General features: G+C 38.2%; 1 protein-coding gene and 1 non-coding gene across 2 annotated transcripts in view; both read right to left on the bottom strand.

The window, feature by feature from the left end:
• GTF2F2 (general transcription factor IIF subunit 2) overlaps positions 1-18826 on the bottom strand; it is a 155997-nt gene that overhangs the window by 124498 nt on the left and 12673 nt on the right. Inside the window, exons 2-4 of the mRNA XM_032314486.1 lie at positions 18387-18460; positions 5159-5177; positions 3278-3422 (exon numbers count right to left, since the gene is read on the bottom strand). Coding sequence (XP_032170377.1) covers positions 3278-3422; positions 5159-5177; positions 18387-18460 — 238 coding nt within the window. The remainder of the gene's footprint in view (positions 1-3277; positions 3423-5158; positions 5178-18386; positions 18461-18826) is intronic.
• LOC116574688 lies at positions 644-781 on the bottom strand. Its single transcript, XR_004279441.1, has one exon. It is a non-coding gene; the product is annotated as a U4 spliceosomal RNA (small nuclear RNA).

The following is an 18826-nucleotide window of genomic DNA, read 5'->3' as shown; positions in this document are numbered from 1 at the left end:
ATTCACACTTTGGCCAGTTCATGATCAACCAAGCTAATACTAGAGTGTGGACTCTAAAGCTTTTTTGGGTCACCAATGAAAGCTACAGTCCTGTTCCCCAGAAAAATATGCATATTTTAGAATTTCGTAGAGAAATGTGGACCAAAAAAGGGGCCAACCCAAAACAGTCCTTAAAAATAAAACATGTTCCCTCACATAGGAATACTCCAATGTGTGTGTGTGTGTGTGTGTGTGTGTGTGTGTGTGTGTATAAATACAAAATTCAAAAGATATATCTTTAGAATTTTAAGCAGGCTCCATGCCCAGTGTGGAGCCCAGTGTGAGGCTCAAACTCATGAACATGAGATCAAGACCTGAGCTGAGACCAACAGTGGAATGCTCAACCAACTGAGCCACCCAGGCAACTCTACATCTAACATTTGAAATATGTCATGCAATTACAAGCCTCTGCTGTCTATTCATGACTCCCTAGAGATTCAAGGGACCCAGCTGTAGAACTGAGACCTTAAAGATTAGAAATGGCAACTGACACAATGCCCCTCAAGGAAATACACTATTAACAACGGCAACTCTACAGAGCTTTTTCTCAGTCATCCAAGCAATCAAAAAACACCAAACATAAAAATCTCTATTGGCTGAAGTTAATCAGATGATACACACACAAACAAGCTAAAATGCATGCACATGCCTTAAAATAAACTTGAAACCTGAAGTGTTTAATTAGCAATAATCGCACCTCGGATAAACCTCATTGGCTATGATACTGCCACTGCGCAAAGCTTAAAACCTGAAGTGTTTAAAAGTAAGATCTAATATAGAGTACCTGGTGAGCTTAGTCAGTAGAGCATGTGATACTTGATCTTGGGGTCATGAGTTCAAGCCCCACACTTGGCCTGGAGCTTACTTTAAATTATATATATGTATACATATACATATATAGATCTTTAAAAAATAAGATCTAGGGGCGCCTGGGTGGCTCAGTGGGTTAAGCCTCTACCTTCGGCTCAGGTCATGATCCCAGGGACCTGGGATCGAGTCCCGCATGGGGCTCTCTGCTCGGCAGGGAGCCTGATTCTCCTCATCTCTCTCTCTGTCTGTCTCTCTGCCTATTTGTGATCTCTCTCTCTGTCAAATAAATAAATAAAATCTTTAAAAATAAATAAATAAATAAATAAGATCTAAAATTAATAACAGTAATAGCTAATCGTTACTGAGCATTTATTATGTAGAGTGCTATTCTAAGTGTTTTATAAAATTCTTATTTAGACCTAAATATAAATAATTTTTATTCCATTTCACAAATAAGGAAATTAAAGCACAGAAAGTTACAAGGAGAGCCAAGGAACAATGACATGAAACAGAAATAACAGAAATTAAGAAAGAAAAAGCTCCTTAGGGTGGGAAGCATCTAACAGTAACTTAGATCTGCATTTGTATCACCACAGTTCGACAAAGCAAGAACATATTGTCCAAACTCCAGAAGAAGGATGACAATCTTGATCCTCTTCCATATCCCTGCCAAGATAATCCTTGTAATACCATATTCACTTTGGAGTACACTGTAACTAGAAATGTGAACACAAAATGTTCAAAAAGAGCACAATACTAACTAAAGGATTTAAAAGATTAAAATGGAAGATGAATTTTGAGAGTAACAAACCTCACCTTTGTAAACCACTATCTTTTGTATCATAATATATCATGCATTCGAAAAATGAGCAACTTAGTAAAATGTAAAAAAGCTGAAATAAGGTACCTTTCTCTGCAAGTGTAGTTCAACTTTTGTTCAAGGTTCTGCCTCCTGTTTCCTGTTTTGGTGCCATATGCCTCTTCTACTCCACAGACAACCACAAAAGTAAAGAAAACCTCACGGGTTCAATAGGTCTTGCTAAATCTTGCCAATCACAAAAAAATTTCAAAGTCTTTGGATACACCTATGCTATGCCCTGCATAACGCGGCATACAATAAATATTTCTTGAGTAGCTGAAACCTCTCCAAGAGAAAATGCATGTGTTTAACATTTTCTTCCTCCCATAATACTACATTACAAATTTGTAGCAACAGAATAATGCAATAAAACAAAATTTTTATCTTAAACCACATGATATAAAAGTTGTAATTTATCATTTGGGTATTTTTAAAAAGATTTATTTATTTTATAGAGAGAAAGAGAGCAAGAGCAAGCAAGGGGAGGGACAGGGGGAGAGAAGCCCCACCCCCACCAACCTGAGGCTCCAGTCTCAGGACTCCGAGATCACGACGTCAGCCGAAATCGGGAGTCTGATGCTCAACAACTGAGCCACCCAGGCACCCCTATAATTTACCATTTTGTTACACTCTATGTCCAAGGAGGGGGGTGGGAAAAAAAGACTGTCTTTTTGATCAGTTTATACAGCTACTTGGTAATCTAATACACTGCAAAAGATTTATCTGAACATATTCTTTTTTAAAACAGTAACATTCTTAACACTTATAATTTCTTACAGCTTTCTTTGTAATATTTAAAGAAGATACAACAAAACCACAAATCATTTTCTTTAGACAACCAATAAATTTTTTAAATTAGATATGAGAAGTTAGCTCCACTAAAGTGAGTTGCCCTGCTGCATTAATAGTAATAGTCTAAATTCAGGTAAGGTTAAGAATCAAACAACAATGAAAATAAACATAGATGTACACTGCAAAAAAGCTCCTTCTATATTTAATTCACAAATTGAAACACCTGCTCCTGATTATTGAACTGGTAAAATATCTGAGAGCACATAAAATTTATAAACTATACTTAACACAGCTTCTTGGAAGTCAAAACCAATTACAAACAGTTCATCTCTCTGCACTAAAAAGTCCCTCTTCATACTGAAACCCACAAAAGCAAAAACTCTGACTAAAATATTCCCTAATATTAAGAGATTTTTTTAAAGCACAACTTATAGTTGCTGAATATTGATTTACCAAAACAGGCAAGTATGACCTTATCTTGGCAAAACTCAGAATACTGTTTCTTCAACATCCTAGAAGACAGCTTGATGCACCACAATCTGCCATCTGCTTTGTTCTATTTCTTCATACCCCAAATGGAAACTAAACCCTCGAGTAATAGCCAAAATTTCATTAATCACAGGAAAGTACTTAGAGAAATAAAATAAATAGCATGATATGAATAGAGATAGAACAACAGGTAGAGAAGCCTTGGTAATGACCTCAAAGTCTATGTTGAGACAGAAAATCTATACAACATATACAGGAATCACATTAAATAATTCTATTCCCACTGACCTGATGAGCTCTCAGTAAAGACTGTTAATGTCTGTCCTCCAACACTTTGTAAGACAAATGGATGTTCTCTAGGAGTGCTGACTGATGCTGGTTTTCCACCAATGTCGTGAATATTTGCAAGATCCTCATTCAAAGTAAATGACACCTAACAGACACATTAACAAGAGCTTATTACAACAAGCTTAAGTATTCAAAGTATCATTCACAGAAATTCTGATTATAAAACAAATACTTTTAAAAAAACGTGTATCTCTGTTTCTAGACATTAAAACATTTCTCTAAAACTGATGAGTAAATATGTGATATATTAAGGGAAATAAAATATTAATTACTCTTAACCATGAAATTCTTGCAACATTGTTTGTTTGACTTTTTCATAATAAAATTTTGGGAAAATGTAAAAAATAAAAACCCATTTCTCTAAAACTTTATCCAAAAAACCTTTAATACTTCATCATAAAAAGAGAATCCGGGGCGTCTGGTGGTGCAGTCAAGTTAAGCAGCTAACTTTTGGTTTTGGCTTAGGTTGTGATCTCAGAGTTGTGAGAGCAAGGCCCACATCAGACTCCATGCTCACTGCAGAATCTGCTGAAGACTCTCTCTGCTCCTCTCCACCCCAAATAAAATAAATGAATCTTAAGCAGAGAAAGAGAATATATTCCCATTTGTCAGAATAATGAAACTAATCTACTATTATAAAGATAGGTGACAGCTTTCAAATGTTTTCTGTGGTTTACGGCTGAAGAAATTCTATTTCCAAACAGAAATTTTTTTTCCCTTAAGGTCTGTGAATTCAAAGGGTCGTATCTTGTTACATTTATATCCTTATGAATACATATACTTAAATATATATTTAAATATATAATAAATATAAATAAATATATAGCAAAATGCCTGGCACATAGAAGGGAAACAGTATTTGCTGAATGAGTGAATATTGTAAGAGTATTAAGAAATCAATTGTATTTAAGGGGGAGAAAAGTGAGGTATTTACTAAGAAAGCTTAAACACTCCCAAAAGCAGAGGATACATATATATTTTTTTTAGGTTTTAATGACTAGTGTAGGAGTACATGGTACTATTTCATTTTTTAATATTTTAAGAAATACAACTAAATATTTACAAAGATAATGCAATATTGAGGTTTAGAATAAAAACCACATACTAGATGTTCTTTCAAAATGATTTTTGCTATATACCAGATCTCCCCAAAGGAACATCACTTTTTTTTTTTTTTAAGATTTTATTTATTTATTTGACAGGCAGAGATCACAAGTAGGCGGAGAGGCAGGCAGAGAGAGAAGGAAGCAGGCTCCCTGCTGAGCAGAGAGCCCGAGGGGCTCAATCCCAGGACCCTGAGACCATGACCTGAGCAGAGGGCAGAAGCTTTAACCCACTGAGCCACCCAGGCGCCCCTGGGAACATCACATTTTACATCAGAAGATTTATAAACATGAAATACTAATCTCCCAACCACACAGGAAAGATTATGAACCATTTGTTAAATATTTCTCTACTATGTGATAGGTGCCACAATTACGTCCTAGACTTAATGGGTCAAAATCTAAAGCCCTGAAAAATCCAGACAAAAATGCCTCTGTCACACTGAAATAATGTTGAAGCATTACTGAAGCAACAGTAAGCCTCACAGTACCGAGATGGGATAGTTTAGGTCAAAGCAGAAAAATGCTAAGAATGAACAACCAGGAGTCCATTCATTTACACAAAAGTGGCATTTACACTGTTATGTGTTCCTCACCATCAGCAACTAGTTTGATGTGGAGTTTTCCAGAATGCAAATACCACCTTCTTTTTACTATTACTAATACATAGTAAAATAATCTTATGTTTTAAATAAAATTTTCATAGAAATAATCTCACCTCAGTCCTTCCTTGACTCCTACAAAAGAAAGGAAAAACTTTTATTTAGATTTCATGTTTTCTTCAAGTGTACACTAAAAACTAAAAAAATAACACTACATCATATTTACACAGACTAAGACACTTACATAGATCAACTAATACTTACCCTTGGCTCTCCTCAACTAACCTACTTATAATCATACAATAAAAACAAAATCACATTAATCCTATGTGTAGTTATTATGAGTTTGTATCACTTTACACTATTACAACCTGCCTAATATTTTTTTAAAAGATTTTTATTTATTTTTTTACTTATTTGACAGACAGAGATCACAAGCTTTAACTGAGCCACCCAGGTGCCCCGACAACCTGCCTAATATTTTAACCAAGCACTGATCTCTTTACAATTTCTATCTTTATTTCTACACCCTATGTAATAGTCGAATTTAAAGCCATATACTACATATCTACTATAAGCAAAGTACAGAGTCTAAGATCTCTGTCCTCATGGGGCACCTGGGTGGCTCAGTGGGTTAGGCCTCTGCCTTTGGCTCAGGTAATGATCTCAGGGTCCTGGGATCCAGCCCTGCATCCGGCTCTCTGCTCAGCGGGGAGCCTGCTTCCCTTTCTCTCTCTCTGCCTTCCACTGCCTACTTGTGATCTGTCAAATAAATAAGTAAAATCTTTAAAAAGAATTTTTTTTAAAAAAAGATCTCTGTCATCAGCCAGAAGATATAAAAATTACATCTGTAACATTTTAACTAAAGTTAAATAAGAGAGCCCCAATGTGCCAGGATCAGATAGGACACCATTTCTTCCCTTTCAAGAGTTGAGAAAAAAAACCTGAGCTAAGTCTTGAAGGGTACCGGGATTTCAATAGGCTGAGACAGGAATATCTGAAGTATCAGCTGAGCAAAGCCAGAAAGAGTCTGATCATGAAATGTAGTCACATTTGGCTGGAAGAATACACACTAAGGAATAGTGGGAGAACCTCAACGTGAGACAGGAATCCATCAGAACCCTAGAGGAGAACATAGGCAGTAACCTCTTCGATATCAGCCACAGCAACTTCTTTCAAGATATGTCTCCAAAGGCAAAAGAAACAAAAGTGAAGATGAACTTTTGGGACTTCATCAAGATCAAAAGCTTCTGCACAGCAAAGGAAACAGTCAACAAAACAAAGAGGCAACCCACGGAATGGGAGAAGATATTTGCAAATGACAGTACAGACCAAAGGTTGATATCCAGGATCTATAAAGAACTCCTCAAACTCAACACACACAAAACAGACAATCATATTAAAAAATGGGCAGAAGACATGAACAGACACTTCTCCAATGAAGACATACAAATGGCTATCAGACACATGAAAAAATGTTCATCATCACTAGCCATCAGGGAGATTCAAATTAAAACCACATTGAGATACCACCTTACACCAGTTAGAATGGCCAAAATTAACAAGACAGGAAACAACATGTGTTGGAGAGGATGTTCAAAAAGGGGAACCCTCCTACACTGTTGGTGGGAATGCAAGTTGGTGCAGCCACTTTGGAGAACAGTGTGGAGATTCCTCAAGAAATTAAAGATAGAGCTTCCCTATGACCCCACCATTGCACTATGGGGTATTTACCCCAAAGATATAGATGAGGTGAAAAGAAGAGCCATCTGTACCCCAATGTTTATAGCAGCAATGGCCACGGTCACCAAACTGTGGAAAGAACCAAGATGCCCTTCAATGGACGAATGGATAAGGAAGATGTGGTCCATATACACTATGGAGTACTATGCCTCCATCAGAAAGGATGAATACCCAACTTTTGTAGCAACATGGATGGGGACTGGAAGAGATTATGCTGAGTGAAATAAGTCAAGCAGAGAGAGTCAATTATCATATGGTTTCACTTATTTGTGGAGCATAGCAAATAGCATGAAGGACAAGGGGAGATGGAGAGGAGAAGGGAGTTGAGGGAAATTGGAAGGGGAGGTGAACCATGAGAGACTATGGACTCTGAAAAACAATCTGAGGGTTTTGAAGACGTGGGGGTGGGAGGTTGGGGGAACCAGGTGGTGGGTATTAGAGAGGGCACGGATTGCATGGAGCACTGGGTGTGGTGCAAAAACAATGAATACTGTTACGCTGAAAAAAATAAATTAATTGGGGCGCCTGGGTGGCTCAGTGGGTTAAAGCCTCTGCTTTCGGCTCAGGTCATGATCCCAGGGTCGAGCCCCACATTGGGCTCTCTGCTCAGCAGGGAGTCTGCTTCCTCCTCTCTCTCTGTCTGCCTCTCTGCCTACTTGTGATCTCTGTCTGTCAAATAAATAAATAAATATTTTTTTAAAAAATTTTTTAAAAATTAATTAATTAATTAATTTGAAAAAAAAAGCAATAGTGGGAGATAAACCAAGACGGAGAACTGAAGCTAGAACATGGGATATCTTGAGTATTATAGTACAGAGCATGAACTTTATTTCCTCAAGCAATTGAGAGCCGTATCACTTGAACAAAAGAATAAAGTACAAAACATGCTCCTAGAAACTTGAACCAGAATATATATAAAATGGATATGAACAACAGTTAGAATACTAATGTTTTTCCATCACACCAGGTCAAGTTCCAACCTGCCTTCATTCAGTGGCTCAACCACTCATTCTGTCATTAAGCGTCTACTCTACAACCATTAGGCATTTTACCAAGTGCATGGTATAGTATGAACATAGGTCTTTATCATCAAGAAGGTCCTAGTTTGGGGTGCCTGGGTGGCTCAGTCATTAAGAATCTGCCTTCAGGGGCGCCTGGGTGGCTCAGTGGTTTAAGCCGCTGCCTTCGGCTCAGGTCATGATCTCAGGGTCGTGGGATCGGGTCCCGCATCGGGCTCTCTGCTCGGCAGAGAGCCTGCTTCCCTCTCTCTCTCTCTGCCTGCCTCTCCATCTACTTGTGATTTCTCTCTGTCAAATAAATAAATAAAATCTTTAAAAAAAATAAAATAAAAAAAAATAAAAAGAATCTGCCTTCAGCTCAGGTCACGATCCCAGGGTCCTAGGATCGAGCCCTGTACTGGGCTCCCTGCTCAGTGAGAGGCCTGCTTCTCCTTCTCCGACTCCTCCTGCTTGTGTTTCCTCTTTCGCTGTGTCTCTTATCAAATAAGTAAATATTTTTTTAAAAATCTTTTTAAAAAGGTCTTAGTTTAATGAAAAAAGATCCAATACATGAACAATATAAACTGGATAATTACTTGATGACAGAGGTACAACACACTGTCATGAAAATGCAGATGGGAAAGCCAGCAAAAGATGAACAGAATGAGGGGGTGAGGTCAACAACATGGAGGCATTACAGGTTAAGAGAATCCAATTAAACACAGACATGAGAAGATCCAGCATAGTCTTCCTTTTAAGATTTTCTTCTTAAAATCTTAGGGAGGGAGAAGCAGGTTCCCTGCTGAGCAAGACACCTGATATGGACCTGATCCCAGGACCCTGGCATCATGACCTGAGCTGAAGACAGTTGCTTAGCAGACTGAGCCACCCAGGCGTCCCTAGTACATTCTTTCTAAAATCAGTGAATGGCAGGCAGGAGTCAGGTGGTAAAGAGCCTCTTAGGCCAACTAAGAAGTTCAGAATCTTAAACAGGTTTGTTTCCTGCAGGACTTCTCAGTCTTTCACATACTAAAATGCAATGTTGACTCTCTTTTCATTGGGGAAGTACCTAGAACAGAAGTGAAGAAATTCTAAGATTTCACACAAAATATGCATTTCCAGCTTCTCTCAAAAGACTGGAAGATTTGGCAGCAATGCCCTCTCCGACCCCCAATTCAGCACAACAACAATCCCTAGGACATGCACAGATAGTCAAGCAATGAATTCACTGCAGTTCTTCCCCTATCACTTCTGGACCTGGCATCTAGCAGCATTTGGTTTAACTACCTTTCCAACATAGGAGCTGCAGTCAAAACAAAGGCAAAGATGCAGAGAAGGCACCTGTAGAATGTTTACTGAATTGGAATGAGGCTGATGCAAAAACCCACATAAAAAGTAATGAAGGCTTGAGCCAGGTAATGGCAGAATGGGAGGAGGAGTGTGTGGCAGGGTATCCGAGCTGTCAGAACTGATGGAAGAGGAAATGACTGGAAATAGGCAGCAAGGGGGAAAGGACTGTTTAAAGACCATGCTGACATTTCTAGTCTGGGGGACTCAAAAAAATCACCCAGATGCAATTAGGGAACACAGGAGGGGATGACAACTTTATTTTCATGTATTTATTTATAACTTCATCTTAGCTGGAATGGTAAGAGATTGAAGAGCTCTGGATGAGTTCACTTTCCAGAATAAAAACTAGTCCTTGAAGACTTCAAGACTTATTTTTAAATGATTACATATTCTTTTGTCTTGGTATATATATGACCTTTTGTTATTCAATATTACCAATAAAATACATCCTCTTCATGATGAACTACAGTTAAAATTAAAAACATTAACACAGTAATACCTTCAGACATAAATGAAGCAAACATGTGGCCCATCCTTTCACTGAATGCCTAACGCTGTGCAGTTAGTTTCTCCTTCATTACTCTGTGTCCATTTCTCAATACTCCACAGCTACTTCTTTATACTTCAGCCCCATTCCTCTTGACTTTTTAAAAAATTAATCATTTGTCTTTCCTTTTTGTTATTTTTAAATACATCTTAGATTTGACACCAATAGGAGGAGACTTTTCACTGATCAATAAAACACCTCGTTTTCCAAGGTAAGTGAATCAACCAAATAATACCAAAACTTTTAACTGGTTCAAGATTTTTGAAAAAATTTTTATTTAAATTCAATTTAATTAACATATACTGTATTATTAGTTTCGGAGGTAGCATTCACTGATTCATAAATCGCATATAACACCCGGTGCTTATTACTTCATGTGCCCTCATTTTTTTTAAAGTTTTAAAGTTTTATTTAAGTAATTTCTACACCCAATGTGGAGCTTGAACTCACAACCCCTGAGATCAAGAGTGACGTTCTTCCAACTGAGTCACCCAGGCATCCCTGGATTTTTTGGTTTTGTTTTGAATTCCTATTCATACATCCCCTTCTTGAACAATTCAGCTCAAAATTTCACCATCAGGTGAAGCCAAGCAAGGTAGGTATCTGCAGACTGGGTTGAGCAGGGTTAAGCACAGACTAAATGAGATGAAAAACAAGTACCTGGGGCGGAAGAGGTAGCCTGAGGCAAGGTGTCAGAGCCCCGGAGGGTAAGGAGGGCATCCCCACAAAGGATGGCTCAATGAGAAGTGTGTTAGAAGGTAGCAGGGTCAGCTCATTCACATGGGAAGAAAACCTAAAGCCCGCTGCTGGGAGTCCTAGAGGGGTAAACAGGCATGTATATGAGGACAGGAGGGGATGACAGTCTGAATGCGCTGAAAAGAACATCCCTGTGGAGAACTGCAAAAGCAGCAGCCTAATAGGGGATGCCATAGCCCAAGTCAGGTGGGGAGGGCATTCACATTGGTGGGGAAGATGGGGTTCTAAACAAGTAGAACAGAGGCCCAAACAAGTAAGTGAATATGTATTAAATACAACAGGAACCAGGTTCTTCACTTTCAGAAAATTGGTACAAACAGGAAAAGGGAGAAAACTGAAAACATTCAGTGGTGTTGGACTAGAACTGGATACTGGTGTAAATTTATTATTTTCAAAATATAAAAATATACAAATTAATATAGATGTAAATGTGTATGGTACATATACTCCCTAACTCTGTCCCTGAAGGGGTCTGGCAACAACAATGAGCACTTGTAGTATCCAGATCTTAGCTTCTAAATATCATTCTCTAGAAACAACTAGGATCCATGGAAAAATATGGGACTTCAGGCTCAGACAGAAATACGTAAGATGAATCTATACCTTTTTTCTATGACAAAAAGTAAGTGTTCAAAGAATGACAAAGACAAGTCAAAAGGCCACAGGGCTTACACTATTGTAATGTACACTGAAAAAGGGTTAAGATGGTAAATTTTTATTTGTTTTTACCACAATAAAGAAAAAAAATGGACATGGGAACCAGCTTAGGAGGCGCTTCCAATGGCTACATTTGGACAATTTCAACATCAGAATAAATGATGACTGTTAACAAATTGTGACCCATTAACTAAAACAGGAATCAAGAATTCATACTAACCAAGATAAAATAAAGTGGAAAATCTAATGAGGAATGGAATATTTACATAGTCCCAAAGTACCACCTGAGGCGAAAAGAATAAATTTACAATGAAAAAGCATAAGACTCTCCTTAATCAAGTGATCAAAGTTACCACTACCAGTAATGGGACAAAATGAAAACATGCAAACCTTGCTAGAATACAGTAAGAACCCAGCTTCACCTTCACTGATATTCTTGCCAAAGATACGTAACTCCAATCTACCCATGAAGAAACATCAAACTCAAATTTCATAAAATAATGGAGAGCATTCATACAGAGTACCCAAGTCAAGGAAAGACTTCCAAATGTTCTAGATTTAAGAAAACTAAGAGACCTGACAAAAGAATACAATTCAAGATTTTGCACTGGATTCTTTTGCTATAAAACAGGATGAAGACAACTGGCAAATCTTGAATAAAGTCTAAGGATTAGGTAGTACTATTTGATTTTAATCAACTGATTTGAAGGGATATGCTATGACTATAATATGTACAAGAATACCCTTTTTGTCGTAAAAAAGAAAAAAAAGCCCTCTGTACTGTTCTTCTAACTTTTCTGTAGTTTAAAATAAAAATATTAAGGGATGCCTGGGTGGCTCAGTTCATTAAGTGTCTGCCTTTGGCTCGGGTCAGGATCCCAGGATCCTGGGATCAAGTTCCGCATCAGGCTCGATATGAGGAGCCTGCTTCTCCCTCTGCCTGCTGCTCCCCCTGCTTGTGTGCTCGCTCACTCACTCTCACACAAATAAATAAAACCTTTAAAAAAGAATAAAATTAAAGTAAAAATAAAAGTATTAAATAATTTCAAAATGGGCCCGGGTTACTTCATTAATACCTTACTAAGGATCTGAGAATATTACTAATTTTTCTCTGTAACAATGCTAAAATGAATATCCTCAATCTTTGCATCACTAACTTGTTACTTCCACAGGATAAGTTCCGTGAAAATGCCGGGTCAAGAACATGAATATGTTATTAGTTATTTCTAGCCTTCTCATTATCCCAGTCCCACTCTGCTGGATGAGTTTATCTGTGTCTTTCTATAAAGGCAGCAGCAAGAACTGAACAAACAGCACTGTGAGCTAACTAGAAAACAGTGGGATTATTATTCTTTATTTTGAGCAGTAATGTGTATGTTAGTACATGTGACTGTGTTATGTATACATATATGTATGTATGCATATATATGCTGCCAGGCTGGTCTTCAGAAAGTTCACACTGACTTACTCATCAGTACAAAATTATTCTAAATTCAGTCAATTTTATAACAGAAAAATTATATCTCATTTTTTGTCTGCATATTTTTAATGATCTTCATTGTTATGTGTGTTAAGAAATAAAGCTAGATATTAAGTCTCTGACAAAAGCTTTACTAGTACAGACTGCATGATTGTCAATAAAATAGAGCATACGGAAAGCATTTCAAAAACCGAAGTTTTCTGAGGCAGGATGGTGATGTAGAAAGAAGGTTGTTTACCTCACACCAGACAGAATGACTAAAATTAACAAGTCAGGAAAAGACAGATGTTGGTGAGGATGAGGAGAAAGGGGAACCCTCCAACACTGTTGGTGGGAATGCAAGCTGGTGCAGCCACTCTGGAAAACAGCATGGAGGTTCCTTGAAAAGTTAAAAATAGAGCTACCCCATGACCTAGCAATCACACTACTGGGTATTTACCCTAAAGATACAAATGTAGTGATCTGAAGGGGCACGTGCACCCCAATGTTTACAGCAGCAATGTCCACAACAGCCAAACTACGGAAAGAGCCTAGATGTCCATCAACAGATGAATGGATAAAGAAGATGTGGTGTGTACACACACACACACACACAAACACACACACACACACAGGAATACTATGCAGCCATCAAAAAATGAGATTTTGCCATTTGCAATGAAATGGATGGAACTAGAGGCTATTATGCTGAGCAAAATAAGTCTATCAGAGAAGGACAATTATCATAGGATCTCTCTGATATGAGGAATTTCAGAAACAAGGCAAAGGATTATGGGGGAAGAGAGGAAAAAATGAAACCAGAGCAGGAGACAAACCATAAGAGACTCTTAATCTCAGGAAACAAACTGGAATGAAAGTGAGGTGGGAGGGATCTAGTGGCAGCGTAATGGACACTGGGGAGGGTATGTGCTATGGTGAGCTCTGTAAATTGTGCAAGACTGATGTATCACTGACCCATACTCTTGAAACAAATAATACATTATATGTTAATAGAAAGAAAGAAAGAGAGAAAGAGAAAGAAAGAAAGTTAGTTGGGTTTTTTTTGTTTGTTTGTTTTGAGGTTTTGTTCTTTTATTTTTTTTGTTAGACTTTATTTATTTGAGAGAAAGAAGAGAGACAGAGAGAGAGAGGGCACAAGCAGGGGGAAGAAGGGACAGAGGAAGAGAGAGAAGCAGACTGCTTGATAAGAAGGGAGCCCGATGCGGGACTCCAACCCAGGACCCCTGAGACCATGATCTGAGCTGAAGGCAGATGCTTAACCGACTGGGTCACCCAGGTGCCCCAGAAGGCTGGTTTTAAAACCTAAACAACTTAGGGGATTGCGGATGGGGGGAAATGAAACAAGCTAAAGCAAAACTATAAGCTAACTAAAATGCAGTACACATCAGATATCCAAAGGGATAAAAGTAATCCAAGTACAATGATTTAGAAACATTACATAAACTGTAAGAAAAATGGCCCAAATGTTACCAGCTGCTAAAAAAGGCTAACTGTCCTTTTTCCAGGTATAAACAGCACCAAATTTGGGGAAAGCTGCACTCTCAGCTGCATGTTTTCTCCCCCTCCTCTGCCTCTCCCAATTTCTCTACTCCACAGCCCTATCTCTGTTGGAATGAACAACCACACGAGGTAGATCTTCCTAGCTTCTGGCCCAATGCTCAGCAAGCTGCTACTATCTTTGGGAGATGTGCTGGGGAAGGGAGGCCCATCCCCAATCCACATCAGACATAATGCAGGGCCAATGGTCTATACTGTGCAGTTTGTGGCATGACAGTAGGTGAACACTACTGACCATTTTACATGCATTGAACCCAAGAAGTATTAATACCAATTCCTTTCAACAGATGAGGAAACAGAGAGGAAAAGCAACTCACCTAAAATCGCATAACTAGTAAGCGACAAGGTCTGGACAAGTCCAGAGCTGAATGACTCCTGAGTCCATACTCATAACCAGTATGCTACCCCGGCTTTTAAAAACCTTAACTGTTTTCATGTTTTACCCAAATATACATTCTTTTGCCATATAGATAATCCATAAACTGGTTAATCTGCCTCTAAAAATCAATAGTTGATTATGTATTTCCTAGCCTTAAAAATATTTGAAGATGGGGCGCCTGGGTGGCTCAGTGGGTTAAGCCTCTGCCTTTGGCTCAAGTCATGATCTCAGGGTCGTGGGATTGAGGCCCACATCAGGCTCTCTGCTATGCAGGGAGCTTGCTTCCCCTGCCCCCGTCTGCCTCTTTGCCTACTTGTGATCTCTCTCTCTGTCAAATAAATAAATAAAATCTTAAAAAAAAAAAAAAGAGCGGGCTAAATCTTGCTTAAAAAAAAAAAAAAAACTGAAGATGGTTTTACCTGGTATGCCTTAAGGCTTCTCTCAACAGCCATAGTACCTTCAAATACTCCTTACAGGGCACTGAGCTTTTTAGTTTTCTCTTTATCCTAGTCTCACTCTACTAAAGGGACTAGGATGCTAAGCAAAATAAGTCCATCAGTACATCAAATAAGTTATGAACTTATTTGTCTATAGCACAGCATAGACTTATTTGTCTTTAAGTATAGCACTAAGAACTGAACATAATGTTTGCACCATACAGGAACTGGGAAAGAAAAGAGTGGGATTATCATCCCACTTCATTCTAAGCAACAAACATCTATTAATGGAATCTTTTGTTTATAGCCACATAACTCTGATGACTCATATTTAGCTTGAAATCAAATAAAATCTTGATAACCTCATCACATGGACTGAAAAGCCATTCCTTATCATCCTACACTTGCTTAATAGTGAATTTAGTAAGTCAGTAAAAGGAATGAAAACTGGGGCGCCTGCTGATTCAGTCAGAAGAGCATGTAACTCTTGATCTCAGGGTTGTGAGTTTGACCACCATGTTGGGTGTAGAGATTAGTAAAATGAATAAGCTTTAAAAAAAAAAAAAAAAAGGAATGAAAACTGAAAGAATTAATAGCACAAACAAGATAGCAAGCCAGGAGACCTACTATGGAATATGCTGTTTTTAAGCATTTCCATTGCAATCTTAGGGTACTAGTTATTATGAATCTGTTCTCATCATTAAAAGGATCTAGATCTGTAAGACAAGACTGGTTATGTATCATGTTAGAAGTCCAATGCACTATCCATTGTGCTACAGAGCCTTATCATGTTAGGTAGAAAATCTGCTAGATCTTTTACCTTAACATAAAGAATACATGCACACCTGACAACATTAAATGCAAACAGCTTACTGTCACAATCAGGATACTCTAGAGCGTGAAAGAGGGGACACGAGTAATAACTGCACAGGGAAATATGTAAAGGGGGCCTGTCCAGGCAAACCTAAGGGGCTGGCCACCCAATATCAGATGCAACTGTGTAAACCATCTGCTTCAAATAAGGAAGAAAAAGAGCTTGAAATTTTCTACCCAGCAAAGGCTGATGAAGAAAGATTCTGTGGCATACCCACGGCTGCTTATTTAGCATGCTGTCTTCGTTCTACTCTAGGGATCAAAAGGCTTGCAGGTTTCCCTGAACCTCAGCTTTTACCCTATTCCCCATGCTAGCCCTGTCTTCCCACACCAAAAAAGAAAAAAAAAAAAAAAAAAGATTTCACAGTCCTCAACTAGGTATTTCCCTCATACAGAGATTTTGAGGAATGCAATGTTTACGGCAGAAAAAGGACAACATCTGAGTTTACCACGCATTTAAACAAACCCTAAGCTATTTCCTTTGTCTCATAAATACTCTATGGTTAGTGAGGCATTATTTTCCACATTTTACAAACAAGAAAGCTAAGGCTTAGAGAGCAAAGGCCAAAGAACTTTCAAGAGCCACTTAGGACTAGAACCCAGGTCTGGAGTTCTAGTCTAGTTACTACATAAAACCACATGGTCCATCACTTAAATGCGTTCTTCCTGTAGTCTGCCTTTTTTCAGTGATGTACATAGCTGAGATTTTATCTTGATAGTGACTCCCATTTTCAGTAAAACCAATTATAAGGAATTCTGAATCCACAAGAGAAAAAGTATTAATTATCTGCATTAAAAAAGAAAAAAGATCACAGATTTAAAAGTATGCAAAGTGTGCATTCCTTTTTTCTTTCAATAAAAGTATGACAACTCACAAGAAAATGTGATTTATCTACAACTTACCAGAAATTGGTTTATTTTAAAAGTTAAATATACTAATAAATGGCAACCATTTCCATATTATCTCACTGGATTCACAAAAAAGGCCTCCAAAATAGGCAACTTTGGGGATAAGGAACCTAAAATTCAAAAGATGAAGTGACCTGTACAAAATCTCACTGATAGTAAGTGACAGAGCTGGAATGGAAACCTTCTGGAGTTTTCTTACCACTCAAAGTCCTGAATTCAAACCTGGTACTGCTATTCAACATGTAGTCATTTCCTGAGAGGATAAGATATTACTTGTCCCCACCTAACTTCAGAACTTTGGATATAAAAGCATGACTGTTTCCAATCAATATTTTGTTCAAACAAAATGAAGAGTTAAAAGATATGTCAGAACAAAGGTAAGTAAGAAAGAAAAAAGAATTAGAAAGAAAATCCTGGGGTCAGATAACATGTAGAGACTCAGAAGATGAGAAGGAGCCAGCAAAAGACTGAGAAAGAACAGCCTACTAGGGAAGATAATCAAGAGAGTAGGGTCCCAGAAGTGAAATGAAAAAGGGTTTGAGGAAAGGAATGATTACTATGTCAAAGTCTGTTGAAGGACAATTAGGAAAGCTGGTAGATGACTCAGATTTAGGAATGTGGATGTGCCAGACTGCAAAAAAGGACTAGAAATCCTTTGCAGTGACTCCCACCAAGAGTGGGGTCTATTGCATCCTGCTTGAATCTGGGCTTGGCTGCATGAGTTGCATCCTTAGTAGGACTTGGCAACCATGAGCACACTTTCACCATCATGCGAACGAGCATGCTGGAAATGAAACATACACGGCCCCTGCCCCAGCTGATAGCAAGCCAACTACTAGATACATGAGTGAGGCCATTCTAACCAGGAAGACCAGTCAGGTCAGCCCCAAACGGAACTTCCCCACAGAAAAATAAACAAATAAAATGGTTTTTGTTCTAAGCCACTAAATTTTGGGCTGCTGTTACGAAACAAAAGTTAACTTATAAAGAGGAAGACAGTGATGACAAATTAGAGCTATTTCAATGGAGTAGCATGCGTGAAAATTTGATTACAGCTGGGTTAAGAACGAATGGACAGAGTGGAATGTATCTGGCTGATACCAAGTGAGCTTTGGAGGCTTCCTTTCCTAACAAGACCATTTTTTCAACCAGGAAACTACACCATTACACTGCTTACCACGTGTTCCCTATGCTTTTCCAACGCATCTACAGGTAGGCATGGTGGGACAATGACAAAAACCTTTCTAATAAAGCACTTAATGGGGTGCATCCAGTTACACCCAACCCCAGCATACCTCTTCAGAAGATGTGGAGATGATGGAGGGATGAAGGAACTACATACTGTGCTGCTTCACGGCCAATAAACCTAACTTTATATTTACACCGATCACTAGAGGGTGTGTGTGTGTGTGTGTGTGTGTGTGTGTGTGTGTCTGTGCATGCACACATATCTATATGCATATGCACAAACATGCATGTGCACACATAACTCCTTAGAGTGCACCTAACCATCTCTTGACATGTCTTAGCATGCTCATTACTTCTCCTTTTCCAGGGACATTCTCTATCCAAAAAAGAACTGTTATTACACTTTAAAGGACCTACAAAAATTTCAAAAAACAGCTTTTTAAGATGTCAAAAATACAGAAATAACTTACTTGGCAATCCGCAGTTTCCCAACTTCACCTCTTCCAGGGGCTTTAGCCCATTGCTGTGACAAATATTTAGGAACCTAAAAAAAATAAATAAAACACTAGTAAGACTATGCTTTAGATGCTAACAAACTTCTTAAACATAAAATGATATACTGCTTCTATTTTACTTCCTGTCTATAGTAAGTATCTGATCATTGAGTATCAGCCTTCCATTATATATTTTGCACTATAAGGGATACTAAGAAATCATTTTAAATTTCAAAGATCTTAAAGTCAATCAAGCTGGTGACCCAATATTAACACTAGTCAAATACCTTAACAAAGCGTTAACTTATGTTCCCAAACAAGTCCAGTGAAAGTTCAGACATGAGAAAGGCTACTAGAAGAGGTTTCTCAGAGGAGTAGAATACTCTAACATATTATTTAGAGATACCACAAAGTTT

The sequence above is a fragment of the Mustela erminea genome, chromosome 15 (genome assembly GCF_009829155.1).
Source record: "Mustela erminea isolate mMusErm1 chromosome 15, mMusErm1.Pri, whole genome shotgun sequence".
NCBI lineage: Eukaryota > Metazoa > Chordata > Mammalia > Carnivora > Mustelidae > Mustela > Mustela erminea.
The sequence above is the reverse complement of the archived record's forward strand: the minus strand, read 5'-3'. Positions and strand labels throughout refer to the sequence as shown.